Here is a 15,768-nt window from a genome sequence, read left to right on the forward strand (position 1 = left end):
CTTGGCTGAGAATTGCAGCCGTGAACGTAAAGTGGTATTGCAGATGCCATTCATTGAGGTGATGGACTTGAACTGTTGCAGGAGTACATGAAGATGGCAGCTGCTACTGAAGCTGAAATTGCAGGAGGTATGGCTGGGTTGCAGACAAGGATTAAGTGGAAGAAATGATGTTGTGTTGCAGGTGAACTTGAGCTGGTAATGGTGCAGTTGGAATAGGTGTTGCTTGTGATAAAGTTGGAACTGTAGAAGTTGTCTGGTTGAGCTGTAAAGAATGAATGCTAGATGAATGTGTAGGATTGTGCAGGCATGAGCTAGTAATGAAGCGGCAGAGAGATCCATGGGACTGAAGCTGTGATGTAGCAGGTGGAGTTACTGAATTGCAGTTGAGCTTGAAGCTGTGGAAGCTGGATAGTGTGCAACTGTTGCAGTGGTGGTTGTGGTTGTGTGGGATGGAAATTGAAGAATGGCTTGGGTCAGTGTTCGCAGTCGCAAGGAATGGAAGAAATTGTTGTTTCTAATGGAGCTGATAGAATTCGCAGTTGGTGGCGGTAACTGCAATGGATTGGAGTTGGATTTCCTGTAATAGTGTGGTCGTTTGGCTGCGACTCAAGAGTATGCAGGAATGCGAAAGAAGAGCTAGAATGGTTGAGCTTGAGCTGGTGATATGAACAAGGAAGTTAAGGAGTTAAAGGGAATAGCTAATCCAGACAAGATAAAAGAGCTTGGCAGTGATGGCCTTGTTGCAGCTGCTGTGTTGTATGTAGGATTGGGAAGTATGCTGTTAATGCTGGAAATGCTTAGAACATAGATTGTGCAGTTGAGAACAAAACCAAGGAATTGAGTGAGCTGTATGCAGTAAGTACAAGAATGAGTTGATGACTGTGCAAGGTTGTGCTGAAGGTTTTGAGCTGAGAAAGGAGGAAAGGTTTGGCAGTTGCTAGTGAAGCAAGCTGTTGTTGGTGCTGAGATATCGCGGCAGTGGACTGGCTAATGAATAGCAGTTACAACTAAGCATGATGCAGCTGGAGGTGTTGTTTGCTGAAGCTAGCAAGAGAATAACAAGAAGGTACTAGTGCAATTGCAGAAAGGATATGATGGTTGTTTGCAGGGGATTAAGTTAGCTGATGCTGGTGAAGTTGCTGAGAGTATGAGGCTGATGGTGCAGCACAAGCTCTAGCCTGTGCAAGATGGCTTTGGCCTAGAACCAAGTCAGCTGAGTTAGCCATGAGTTAGACCCTGACTCAACTAGTCGACTCGGCCTTAACTCAGTTGATTCACCTTGACTCGGTCTGACTTCTGAGCTGACCCGTTTGAACAGTTTTGACCGGTGGCTTTTACAGTCACCTGAGATGACTTTCCCGGTCAAATTCAGGCCCGTGACCCCAGTTTTCCGGCGAATACTTTTTGGCAAGAATTTTAATGGGTCATTCATACACATTGTTTTATGGGCTTGGTGGACTTTTTGGTAATGGACTTTTGGAGATTGGACCTAATTTTAGAAGTTGGAGAAAAGCTACAAAAGGGAAAGGCTTCTATTTCCTTAAGGATCACGTATTTTTCTACTGGGAGCTTTGGAGGAGAGCGGCGATTCTACTAGGATTTGCTTTCATTTTTATGTTTCATCTTCTTCATTTTTATTATTGATTATGATTATGATGAACTCAAAAGCTATGAGTGGCTAAATACTATTATTGGTTATGGGATAAAGTTGATTTCATAACATGATATCAACTTCAATGAATTAGTTTTGTCTCAACTTTATTGTTTATGATTCATGGTTTATATTGTTATATGATTTTGATTGTTTGTTTGGTTGTGTCCGGAATCAATCCGATTTGCATTCATTTCTAAAGCTATTTTAGGGTTTTCAATACGAAAAAGTTGTTTATCCCTGATTCTAAGCAGCATAATTGTGGGTAGTGCTTGTAGTGATATATCCTACTAGTCACAAGTGAATCATAACCTTGGTTAAATCGAATTAGTGCTTTTACACGTTTGATTGCCTTGATTAGTCTTATTCCATAGAACTTAGTGCTTTTAGGGAGTTAAACTTAATTGTGCTTTTACACTTTAGGTTGCTTTCTAGGAAGAATTCACATATGCATCTTTTAATGTGGTTGTGATGAAATCAGGGAATTAGCGGGATATACTTGCGATCAAGGTATCCTAGGACTTTTAATAAATGAGAGATTAAAATATCAATTCTAGTCATTGATGAAAATACATGTTTGTGAATGATACTATCCCGTGACCAATGTCTTCCTCTTGTTGATTATTTTCATATTTTATTGCTTTCAATTATTTTTATTGTTTTTCTAAAACAAAAATCTCCCCCCTTGGTTACTAAGAAACTGAATTTTATAACAACAAAAGCCTCTCTGTGGGAACGAACTCTTTCTTACCATGTACTTCATTTATATTAGTAGAGTGAGAAAGTGAAATTATTTTTGACGCATACGCCAACGATCAAATTTTAGCGCCGCTGTTGGGGAGGCATACGACTTGTTGTTAAGTTTTTAATTTCTTATCATCATTTCTGCTTTCATATTTGCTTTTTGTTCTCTTGTCTTGTTTCTCACTTGTTTGCGAGAATTGTTTTCAGGTACCTAATCCCTGGCTTCTAAAGATTGAAACTATCCAAGGTGCGGGATAGCTACTCGAATAGGCACAATACTCCAACCAAGTCAAGACACGACGGAAGAACAAGAGTTAGAAGTGGAAGAAGAGTTACAACTAGAAGAAGAACAAGAGGTTCCATTCGTAGAAGAACCACTAGTTGAAGAAGAAGAAGAAGAAGAAGCAATGGGTGATGCAAATTGGTTCTTGAGAGTTGGTTAGTAATCCAAGATTTTCAGCTGACTGAGTGTAAGTGTTCGGGATTCGTGAGGTTTTCTAGCTTTGTCTATTGCAAACATATTTTCAAGCCTCGATCTAAACGATTTAAAAGAAAATCAAATAAGATTATCTTTTAGAGGCAGGTTGGTACCAAAAGTCTTCACTGAGGTTGAAGCAATTGTTACGCAGTAAATGACGTCAACTAAGGGAATCAATTGCGTAGAAACTTGCGAGGATCAAGAGATGTAAGAAGCACGACTGCGGCTGAATTGCTTGGAGGGTTATTTCGGTTTCAATCATATTCTAGTCCGAAGTTTGATAGTAGACTAGTGTCTGTAGCGACTTAATACAGTTTGGTGTTCAAAGTTGGACAAGGTCCTAGGTTTTTCTGCAAGTGCAGTTTCCTCGTTAACAAAACTTCTGGTGTTTTGTGCTTTCCCTTTCTGCATTATATTGTTTATCCTTATAATAAGAATAACACAAGTAATACGTATTAAATCTAGGTAGTTTAAGTCTTTATCATTTGTGATCAATTACAAGACTTAGTCTTGTAGAGTTCATATCTTGAAAGATTGATAACAAATTTCATACTTGGCAGAATCCAAACCCTCTTGATTTAGGTATAACTAGATTTATCTCAGATGTTGATTAGTGAGATCGTCCAAAAACTTTTCTACACAACCAGGTTAACGAAATTTATTATTCATACATATTGATCGCGGAAGAGATAAGAGAAAAAATTTATATACATATTGTTTAAGGATCTTTAACTAGATTGATAAGACCACGTTTTATGGAACATGTCAACGGTGTTGACCCGATGCGTCACTCAAGCATATTTGGCATATATGAGCCTTTATACGGGTCCAGTATCTCAAGATTGTGGAAGCCACCCTGGCTAGCAAGTGAAGGGCGCAGCGAGCACACAAGTCCAATGGAGGCACAAGGCATTGGATAAGCATAAATTATCTATTATTAGAGATAATATATTTATTTAGGTATTTTATTATATTTTAAGTATACAATTATTTTATTTAGAGTTTATAATTGTTTGGAATAGTATTTTATTTAGGTATTGTTTTCTTATTTTCCAAGTAATGTAGCCTATAAATAGGCCTTATCAGTTGATTAATCAAAACAAGAAAATTATTAAGCAAATTGTTACCCCTTGGTTTATTGATTTCTTTGGATCATGACCTTTTGAGCTTGAATCTGCTGGCCGTTGATTAAGAAACAAATCGTTTCTTATCAATTGGTATCAGAGCAAGTTCGCTCATATCCCAGCTTATTTCCGCCTTCATCATCATCATCCCTGCTTCACCCATTACCATCACCATCTTTCACCGTTTCCATTAAAAAAAAACTCTGAAATTCGCATAGACTATCCGGTTGCGGTCAACAACTTCATCTTTTCAATCTCCAAATTTGTTTGGTAAGTTGTTTGTTTTGGGTTATTATATATATTGTCTCCACTTGGTCCGTTCAAACCCTAGTTATTTAGGTGCATACATAACAGCCACGCATCTCCACATATCACGTCACCCATTAAACCTTTTCTGTCACCGAAACTTTTGCATGCATCTGTCTTTTTACAAATCCACTAGTAATAACCCTAGCTGTTCGCTTTACCTTGCATAAGGACGTTATCTTTTGCATAATATTTTCCCAATTGAGGCCAGCATAGTTTTCATCTCGAAGTGTCTTGCATTGTTATTAAAAAAACATATAAAAAAATAAAAATAATACATGTCTTGCATTGTTTTCTTGTCTTGCATAGTTTTCTTGTCCATCAGTTACATCCATGGTCAGCATGTATCGAACACATTTAGCCCAACAAACAAGCCCAACAATCCATCAACTTTCCATGTCAGTATGTACCAACAGAGAAGCGCAAAGAAATTGTTATGCCAAATATTTGATGGAGAAGATCCGGAAGGTTGGTTGTTTCAAGCACAATTAATTTTTGAGTTTCGAAAAGTTCTATCGGAAGATTTTGTGAGGGTAGCTAGTAATCATCTTGTCGGTAGCCCATACAAATGGTATAAGTGGATGCAAGGTTAGATTTCGGGGTCTTGGAATAATTTTTGTTCTGCTTTATTAAAGCGTTTCGGAAGTGATGACCCAACGCTAGCACTAGCTAATTTGCACCAAGATTTAGACGAAAGTCGTTCTTATTGGAAATCTGCATTCCAAGAGTTCAAGGAGCATCAAAGAGATAAAGTCGTGAATCCGCAACCTGTTGCAACTACATACGATTATTTCACTATTGAGATTCCAAGACCCAGTGATATTAATTTTTCTGATACCATTAATGTTCCTTCGACAACTGTCGACGAAGAAAACCAAATTTTAAGTGCCTCAAAATCAAACCCTGATGACAAGGTCATATTTAAGGAGGGTGGAATGGTAAGATCACACGTGGATCCAGTATCAATATATATACTGGACTTTGAGGGCAAAGTCCCATTTAATGAGGGTGGAATGATAAGACCACGTTTTATGGAACATGTCAACGGTGTTGACCCGATGCGTCACTCAAGCATATTTGGCATATATGATCCTTTATACGGGTCAAGTCTCTCAAGATTGTGGAAGCCACCTATAGCAAGTGAAGGGCGCGGCGAGCACACAAGTCCAATGGAGGCACAAGGCATTAGATAAGCATAAATTATCTATTATTAGAGATAATATATTTATTTAGGTATTTTATTATATTTAAGTATATAATTATCTTATTTAGAGTTTATAATTGTTTGGAATAGTATTTTAGGAGTAGTATTGTTTTCTTATTTTCCAAGTAATGTAGCCTATAAATAGGCCTTATCAGTTGATTAATCAAAACAAGAAAACTATTAAGCAAATTGCTACCCCTTGGTTTATTGATTTCTTTGAATCATGACCTTTTGAGATTGAATCTGCTGGTCGTTGATTAAGAAACAAATCGTTTCTTATCATATATCTACTTGCAATTGTATTAGGTTTTGTCTATACAGGTTTTCGAACGAAAAAATTGGTGACGTACTTGATACCATCTCCTTTTCACATTTTAAGAAGTAACATTTTCCAAGTTAGAGCAGCATAAGTAATATGGTGAGTGGCTCCAGAGTCTACAAGGAAAGGATTTTCTCCACATATATTTGTCGATGCAAGCATAACATGAAGATTCTAGGGAGGATTCTTCCATTGAAAAACAAAAATTTAAACTTACTCCTGCATTCAAAAGTTGTATGTCATATATTGGAGCATATCTGAGAGGTATGATCGGTCACCAGAAGGATCTTTTTTTTTTTCTTTGGCTTGGTACAAAAATAAGCGTATGAGAAGGTTTAGAATAGTTTCCCTGAGTGGCAAAAATTGTGACTGAATGGTTGCTTTCCCTTATACTTAGGACTATGACCAGTAGTATAATTGAAATAACTTGGCAAAGCTACGGACTGATTTGATCGGTATATGTTAGTGCAAAAGGCTATATGTTCAAATACATATTTTTGATAATTAGAAACACCAATTTCTTCACTAATTAACAAGTTATGCAATTCTTGACTAGAAAACTGGTTGGAGTGCAAAAAGGCGTAAAAACAACATTTATCAGAAAAAGTCATTACCAATCATTAGAAACTTTAAAATTATCGGTAGCTAACTCATCTTCAATTTTTTAACTTCAGCAAGAAAAGTAAAGTTAATATGTTTAACTGACTATGGAGTTGGATCTTAGTGATCTTGAGGTAATATTCTTCCAAAGTTCATGAGAAGTATCAGACCCAACAAAATAAACGATTATTAAATTTGATCATTAATTGTATCCACAAAATAATAGTCTGATCTGCATTGACTGCAAATTAAAATCTGGATTCCAACATGATTGTATTGGTTTATGTTATATGTGAATCGAACATGGGAACAAAAGTTCCATCAAGAAATGGTTGAATTTTGAATTTTTTGACATATGGAGTCAAGAAAACTCTCCAGATAATAAAGTAATCATCTTCTTTAAGCTTCAATTGAATCAAATTGCTAAGCTGGTGAATGAGAACATTTGTAATTGAAGATTATGATGCAGGAGAACCCATGATGACTTCGTCAAGATTACTAATCGTAGAACAAAATCAAAGAAAATATCTTCAAGAAACAAAAAAAGAATTGATTATTTTAGATAAAATATGCTGAAGAATGATTAACAAATTTGATAACAAAAAACAAATTCAAATGTGAATCTTAGATTTGAGAAAATCTTTACTAAACCCTTTATTAATGGAGGGAAAAAAAACAGATCGAGTGCCGCTCTGATACCATGAAGATTTAGTAAAAAAGGTGAAAAAACTTGTCAGTAGATTCAATAGATTATAGACAGTGGTTTATATACAAGACAATGCTGTGATGGATAGAATTGACAGACGGTCACAAGTCATAAATTGAACAGACCGACTATTTAAGTCACTAACTAAAATGGTAAAAATAAAAATTAACTAATTCACAACTAACTTGTAACAACCCGTGTTTTTAGCATGACGCATGCTGAAGGATGCACCATGGCATGAGATGAAGCTACATCTCAAGTTTCTGTCGCGTTAAGAGGAATATTGGCCTAGAGCCAATGTTGCATCGTCATGATGCATTAGGCCAGTTGGGTAGATGGCCTTGAGCGTTGCAGCGCAATCATTGCGCATTAAGCGGACGATTGACCTAGAGCCAGTATTGCACAATCATTGTGCATCAGGCCAGAGAGGGCTGGCCAAACGAGTATTGCGCAATCATTATGCGCAATCATTGTACATGAATAGTGAAGCAAGCATGTCAATTTGGTCCCTAATTCTAAGTTGTAGAAATTGCAAGTTAACATATATAGGGAGGGGTAGTTGGTTGAAGGTGCATATGCGGACCATGCACCAAGTAAGATTCATAGCTTAGCTGGAAGAGTATAAATGATGCCTAAGTCTCATTTATAGCTCTGTAGCCTGGACAATGGGGCATATGGTGCAAAGGCATCACTATGCCACGCCGCGGACCAGATAATGCATAATCATTGTGCATTTTGACCAAACGGTATATACGGACCAGGACATTACCATTATTGCTAGGCCACGACCTTGTAAACGAGTTGAGTTAAGATTTTGTCCCTTCGAGGATGAACTACGGTTTGTGCTTGATCCCTTTAGAATAGGGAAGGGTACCTAGGCAGCCGCAATGAGTTGCAGCATTGCCGGTCCAGCACTTTGTCGCTCATATCATCTAATTCAGAGATGATTGCGGTGTACTGGCCTCTCAGATCATCTGGCTCAATAGCTCGACGCAAGAGATGATTGTGGCCAAACTTGATGAGGTAAGTTGCATTCCATTCCTTGGATGCTCATACTTCCTATCAAGGCATTCGACTTAGGCATGTACCAATGACACATTGGGCATGATATCGAAAGTAAGCTACATCAATATGTAACTTACGGAGCTTGCATAAGCCTAAGAAAAGTACAGCATGAGCCTGATAGCTCCACCCTTGGCACGAGAAGGACCAGTTGATGCATATGAGCAAGATACAACCTATCTGAAGGCTAAAAATACCTGAGTATCGTAATTTAGCTCAAGACGGGTCTAAATTGATTGAAAACGGACCAATGATCAAGACGTGATCTATGCATCGCGGTCTTGGGATTTTATCCAAATTCCATCGTTTAGGGCCTCAAAAGGCCATTTTTCCGTTTTAGGAAAGTTTTTGTTTTCTTAATAAACCCTTTATTGTACAAGGGTAAGTTGGAACGGTGTGGAAGCTAAGTTAGCTACATCGTGCTCCACGAGCATTCTTGCAAGGACAAATTGACGTGCATTTGCCTAGTCTTAAGGCCCAAATCGTAGCTTCATCATGGCGTATCGAGAGAGTTATGACCTGCGCGCCCTAGCGTCCCAGGCGTAATTTTCCGGTTCATATTGCAAGATGTTTTTTGCTTGTTGAAATTAATTTGGTTATTTGATGGATGAAAGTAATTTGGTTCTGATGACAGTCTCTAGGATAATATCTGATGTATTGAGTTTTTGGCTCATACAAAATCAAAATATCTTTCTTTGTTACAGTTAGAAGATTTTTAAAATCATGTAAGAGTGCGTTTGGCACCGAAGGAATTTAGGGTGGAGTGGAGTTAGGGGAGGTAGTTGGAGGGGGTAGTTTATTTTATGAGTGTTTGGTATGGTTTTTTTAGGGAGGATTTCAATTTCCAGGGAACTTCTTTTCCTTCGTTCAGTGGAAAATAAGTCTCCACCATACCCCATGTCAGTTTCAATTCCACCCATATTTTCCATCCATATATAAACAAAATCTTCTCTTCTTTTCTTTTTTCTTTCCATTTTTCTCTCATCTTCCTCGACAGCTCCGCCATGAAACCAAGCTCGGCCATGGAAACTAAAAGCCTGAGCTTAATCTGAAAACCAAAAATGGATTTGTTAAGAATTAAAATTGTAGAGAAGATCAACAGAAAGAGATGGTTGTGTTGGTGATTCAGGTTTGTTGATGGATGATGGTCGATTGAAATCTGAAGTTAGAGTTTGAAATTGATTTTGTTGTGAGGATTTCAGAGAAGGATTAAATAAAGAAATTCAATCTTTATTGTTGTTACAAAGATGGGTTTGTTGAGAATTAAAATTACAGAAAAGATCAATAGGGAAGAGATGGGTGTGCTTGATTTAGGTTTGTTGATGGATGATGGTTAATTGAAATCTGCAGTTAGGGTTTGAAATTATTTTTGTTGCGAGGATTTCAGAGAAGGATTAAATGAAGAAATTCAATCTCTATTGTTCTTACAAAGATGGGTTTGTTAAGAATTAAAATCGCAGAGAAGATCATTTAATGAAGAGATGGTAGTGCTGGTGATTCAGGTTAAGAATGAGAAACTAGGGTTCTAGATGCCAAACACCATAAGTTGAACTGGAGGTAGTTGGAACCACCTGGAAATCAAATTCTAGGTACTTAGAACTACCCAGGGAATTGAATTTCAGTGGTGCCAAACACATCCTAAGGTCTTTTTAAAATCTAGTGTAATAAATTTTAATTTGAAGAACACAAAAACCAAGTGGACGTTGCTTTTGACTTCGCAACCCAATGCAACACCATTATTTTCTTTTCCAACTCCATCTCATTTTTTAATATGCAACCTATGACGCTAGAAACTATAATAAAAAAAAACTCGATTTTTATTTTATAGAAATATTTTTCATTTCCAACTTTTTCAAAATAATTACTCAGTTGAAAATACCCAAACAGTAACGGATAAAAAAACGTATAAAACATTTAATAACTTGCGAAAAACATCAATAAAACCTTAGGGAAAGGATCTATTTACATGATTATTCTCATATTGTTTCATAATTTCGACGCCGTGTTCTTCTTCTAAAAGCCCATAGGGTAATGAAATTTAAGCTAATATAATGGTCGTTCTTCTTCCATTGATGTGCACATCCCGTAGAAATGAGTACATTCGATATTTGAGCACATGCCTCTTATTGAAATCAAAAAATTAGTGGATGACGTGTATTAGTATCTCAAACCCAAATTGGAGAATTGGTGCTGAAATTAATACGAGAAACTATACTAAATTTTCAGTTGGTTTCCATAATTCAGTCTTCTATTTCCAAAGCTAATACTTTCTCAAAATTCCATCAAAAAAAACAAACTCTCAAAAACACAAGGGCCCTTGATCTCCTATTCCACCTGACTTGGTGAGTGTGTGACAACTAACATGGTTACTCCCAGCCCTAGTTAGCAATGCGGGATTCGGTAAACGTGAGGAACGGTAAACGTACGAGTATTATACGGCTTTGTAAAATCCAGGTTCGGTCCAAAATTCGGTCAACGGGACGTGATTCGTCAGTAATTCAGAACGGCATACGTACGTGTATAATTCGATTTATAAATGTGAGTTCGGCTCTGAAAATTAAGGTATCTATATATAACAAATAATTTGTATTTATAAGGTCATAGACCAATTTTTATGCATATGTGTGAGTTATTTAAAGAAAAAATAAACTTAATATGATGATATTAATAATATATACAACATTAATTATCCAAGAGGACGTCGTATGGTGGTTTAGATGCTTGTGAGTTTGAGATCTCTCTCACCTTCACCTTCAAATCTCTTCAGTCGTTTTTGTTTCATAAAAATTACAACACGTCTAATATTCGGTCGTGTATGCTCGGGAGGCAGTAAAACCCAAAAAGTGGAGTCTTTGAAAAGTAAAAGTTAAAGAATTTATGGCGAATTAAGCGGACGTATCATTCGGGATACGTAAAATTCGTGAAAGATTCGCGAATAATCCGAAAATGCCACATAATACACGACTTGGGTTCAGAGTTGCAAACGTACGCGAATAAGACGGTAAAATTCGTGATACGGAAAAATTCACGAATGATTCGCGGATCATTGGCGAACTTACTAACTAGGCTCCCACCTGAATTATCAGGATTACGAAGGTTCAGTTATTACAGCCTTTAATAACAACATAAAAAATCATGAAACACCGCGTCCAGGACATTTCCGTCATTTTAGAATAAGATCTTGTCTTAATTTGACTCTTATCTGTCCTGTCCTGTCCTCCGGTGAGTATTAAAAAAACGAAAAAACATTTTAATTTAATATAATTTTTCAAAATAAATAAATGAATAAAATAATAAGGCACATCGATTCTGCATAAAGTTACATAAACATCCATTCCTGGCGATCTGTCTGTCACCGCACTCTGTCGCAAAGTATACGATACATAGTTCCTTCTGCTAAAAGAAAAAGTTTCAATCAGTTGTACTCCAATTAGTCTCTCATCTCCTCTTCTTTCTCTCATCATTTCTGAACTAAAAAAAAACCCTAGAACTAGTTCCTTTCTCCTTATCGAACCCACTTTCAAATCCCTTTCTCTTGTTATCTCTAGTCTCTTTGATTCATCTCTCTCACCAAAAAAAGATGAATGACCTTTTAACGGTAACTTTTCTCTTCTTCCGAACTAATTATTTCAGCCTTTCTCTGCATTTTCGTGATTTCTCGTTGTTATAGCTGAGATTGTAGCAATACATCTTTGAAGTTTCAAAGAATTTTAGGTTTACCCTTTTTAGATCCTTTTTTGTAGTTTTGGTTTTTATTATTTTTTTTCATTTAGGTTTGAAATCTGGATGGTAGTGCAATGAGATTCAGTCTGAATCACTTTAACCTTTGACTTCACTATCTGAAAGGGGATTTGTGATTAGTGTTTGGATGATGAATAGTTATCTGAAAGGGGGATTTGTGATTAGTGTTTGGATGATGAAGAATTTGAAATTTTGGGTGCTTAGGTTTGGGATTCTAGAATTCAACAGCAAACTTGTAGTGGTTGTAGTGGCCACCATTATTATACATCAAGTGCTGTGATATACATTCAGTATCACTCAGGGTGACTTCATACATAATTGCTCAACTTCATACATTGATATGCTTTCTGAAATTCAGTCACAGCTTTTAAAATTCAAATTATGGTTATTGCCTTATTGGGTAGTGTTGTAACATGTTCTGCTTGTTTCTTTCACAAATGGTGTGCCCTTATGATATTGATTTGGATAATTTGGAAGGCATTTTTTATAAGTCACTTGAGGATGTTTGCAGGATTCGTTTGAGATCCCTCGAGGTCAAGGATCACGGGGTGGGGATATTGAGTTAGGAAATAACCCTCCAATGAATCCAGATATGGGCTTAGAAAAGTTTCAGAAGCAGGTTGGTGCTTTTTGTACTATTGATTCCTTTGATTGTGGAGATTACTAAGTAATCATCTTCAGGTGCTGGTAGTTGTTGACTGGTTTTGCTATTTATTTGTGTTATAGGTTGATGAAATTGATAGACAAATTGAGAAGCTCAACAAGCTACTGAAAAAGCTTCAGGTATGAATTTATTCTTTACCATGCTAAGGTGCTTTTTGCTGAATAAGATGGTTTCTTGTGTATGTTGTTGTAAATCAACTATACCTCTCTTGGTTCTCGCATGACTGAAAAAGTGGGTTAGTTTGATCCTTACAGAAGAGAAATTGAAGATTTTTGTAGGTCAAATAATAAGAAATGTCACCCGCAACATGTGATTTCAAGTATAGGTTTGTACACCCTTTACTAAGGCAATGTAAACGTGCACTGCTACTTTCTTCTAGACTTATGAAGAAATTATCCAAATTCAACCATGACCCTTCAGTGAGGAATTTGGTTGAGCTCTTTTTATTGTAATTCAAATGTTCGTCATTTGTACATGTACATGGTGATTGACCTGGCATTGCACTTTTTACAGATGTTCTAGTATTAGCGTTTGCTATGAACAAGAAATAATAGCTAGTTTTCCATCATACTAATTTGATGTCTACAGGATGCAAATGAAGAGTCGATGTCCGTAACTAAAGCTGCTGCCATGAAAGGTATTTCTTACTGATGCTATTATGTTATTACTCATGTTATAACAACTGTACTCAACATAGAAATGGTACTATATTCGGAGAGTAGAGTAAACTATTCTTGAAGTGGATCATGCCACCAAATGGTTCAAATGAGCATCATGTAATCCCTTGCCTTTATTTCAACTATATTTGCACTGGTTCAGTTTCAGAAACTAATAGTATCATGGCTCGCAGCAATAAGGCAGCGTATGGAAAAAGATGTAGATGAAGTCGGAAAAATTGCTGTATCAGTGAAATCAAAGATTGAACAACTAAACAGAGAGGTAAATAACATTTCTCATACTTCTTTTTCTTGGTGAAGTGCAATAGTAAAAAAGTTCCCCTAATGAACTGCATTTCTATCTTTTCCAGAATATAACCAATAGGAAAATGCCAGGATGTGGAGAAAATACTGGTGTTGATCGCACGAGAACTGCAAGAACAGTGTAATTAACCATCTGTAGCTTTTCTATATATGTTATTCTACATATGTTAAATGAAATAAAAAATACCTCCAAGCCATGTTAATGATACTGACATTTCAAGGTTCTCGTTGCTCGACATCAGAAGCCTTGTGTATAGTAGTGTAGCTGCGGAAATGCACACGATTCCAGAAAAGATTACTCATTTGTGTCACTTACAGTGGCGGATCTATGTAGAGACTTGGGCTGGCTTAAGCCAGCCCAAAGTCCAAAATAAACTCTCATTTTGTAGTGTAATTGTCTTTGGTTACAAAAAATCAAAACTAAACACTAGGCTTAAGCCAGCCCAAGTCAAGCCAATTTGTTTTCAAGCCACCCCAACATTCACTTTCTGGTTCCGCCACTGGTCACTTATATATTTTATTGCAGAGCTGCTCAAAAGAAGCTAAAGGATAAGATGGCTGAATTTCAGGTATTACCTTTACAGCTGAAATTTTCCTCTTCCACCTAGATTCAGATTTCTTTACATCTCATTTGTTGTAATCCTTTCTATAATTGGCAGATTTTAAGGCAAAATATCAGCCAAGAGTACCGAGAGGTTGTTGAGAGAAGGGTCTTTACAGGTTTGTGTTTACCTCCAGTGCTAGTATGAAGTATGACTGAATTCTTTAGTTTCATCAAATGGACTTCTATTATGGTGCTGACTCTTTAACCCTTTGTTGGTATCTTTAATCACCAGTGACGGGTACAAGAGCTGACGAAGAGGTACTATTTCCTGCCCTCTTAATTTGTTACTCCTAAGCTGCTCCCAAGTTGTTGCAATTTCACATGTACTAACATTGCCTGCTGTCATTGATATCTTACAGACAATTGACCAATTGATTGAGACTGGAGACGGTGATCAAATCTTCCAGAAAGCTATTCAGGAACACGGTCGAGGCCAGGTTTGTTTTTTCTTCTCTTGTATATTCGTGATGAAAATGCTGTGCAGTTTTGAAATAGAACCCCTCTGTTTTCAGGTAATGGACACCCTGGCAGAAATTCAAGAACGCCATGAGGCGGTTAGGGACGTCGAAAAGAAGCTTCTAGAGTTGCAGCAGGTTTCTACTCTTTCCCATTAGATCTCAGATTGTTTAACAAACAGACAATGGTACAATGAGAACAGTTATCTATTCTTCACTTTCTGTTTCTGAAGGTGGGTTAGACTATTTATAGTTTGTGCATGTTCATTTCTAGATATTCATGGACATGGCAGTGTTGGTGGAGTCACAAGGTGACATGCTGGACAACATAGAATCACAGGTACATAAACACTGAACACTAATAGAGGTGGGTTTTTAAGCAACACAGAGATGTAGAAACAACAGATTTGTTCTTATTCTTCTTTTCAATATGGTTAGGTTTCAAGTGCTGTAGACCATGTTCAATCTGGAAACACTGCTCTCCAGAAAGCAAAGAAGCTTCAAAGGAATTCTCGAAAATGGATGTGCATAGCTATCATCATTCTTCTTACAATTGTGGTTATCATAGTTGTGGCTGTGCTCAAGCCATGGAACGCCAAAAAGGGTGCTTAGGTTATATTCATATCTCATAGGTGTGTAAAATGATGTTATAGAGCACATTCCAGGTTTATATAGTGATTTCCTCATTTTTCCCGCCATATTATCTTTTAGTTATAAGAATCTCAGTTCTTAACATTGGCAGAGAAAACGATAACAATTTTTTCACTCTTCGATTGTAAATTTGTGAGCAACAACACATTTATCTTTACTTCCTTTGTTTCTTTTATGTCATGGATTCCTTACATTTACAGCCCGTTCGGTTGGGAGAATTGGAAGCCTAAGAATTCAATTATGGGGTAATTCGATTCTGGAATGGGATTCTAAGGAATCAATTCAAATCTTACAGTTCATGGTTGAGGTAATTCAATTATCTTTGTTTTTATCCCGGAATCCAATTCTATTGCATTATTGGACCAATGCAATGGAATTCTACTACAGTAGAACTTTTTTGAAATAATACTCGTTGAAATAATAATCTAACATAATAAAATTCTTTAATCCCAATTAGGCAGGCTTATACATGCTAAATT

General features: G+C 36.7%; 1 protein-coding gene across 1 annotated transcript; it reads left to right on the forward strand.

Annotated features, from left to right (window-relative positions):
* The first annotated feature begins 11,481 nt into the window (after positions 1 to 11,481).
* LOC113313657 (syntaxin-132-like) lies at positions 11,482 to 15,449 on the forward strand. Its single transcript, XM_026562453.1, has 13 exons — positions 11,482 to 11,792; positions 12,447 to 12,554; positions 12,662 to 12,718; positions 13,188 to 13,236; positions 13,450 to 13,538; positions 13,627 to 13,700; positions 14,106 to 14,148; positions 14,239 to 14,299; positions 14,416 to 14,441; positions 14,543 to 14,620; positions 14,696 to 14,776; positions 14,913 to 14,978; positions 15,077 to 15,449. Exons 1-13 carry the CDS (start codon positions 11,775 to 11,777, stop codon positions 15,248 to 15,250), a joined length of 924 nt encoding a protein of 307 aa, XP_026418238.1. The 5' UTR covers positions 11,482 to 11,774; the 3' UTR covers positions 15,251 to 15,449.
* Positions 15,450 to 15,768: the final 319 nt, after the last annotated feature.

The sequence above is a fragment of the Papaver somniferum genome, chromosome 9, assembly GCF_003573695.1.
Source record: "Papaver somniferum cultivar HN1 chromosome 9, ASM357369v1, whole genome shotgun sequence".
In the NCBI taxonomy this organism is placed as follows: domain Eukaryota; kingdom Viridiplantae; phylum Streptophyta; class Magnoliopsida; order Ranunculales; family Papaveraceae; genus Papaver; species Papaver somniferum.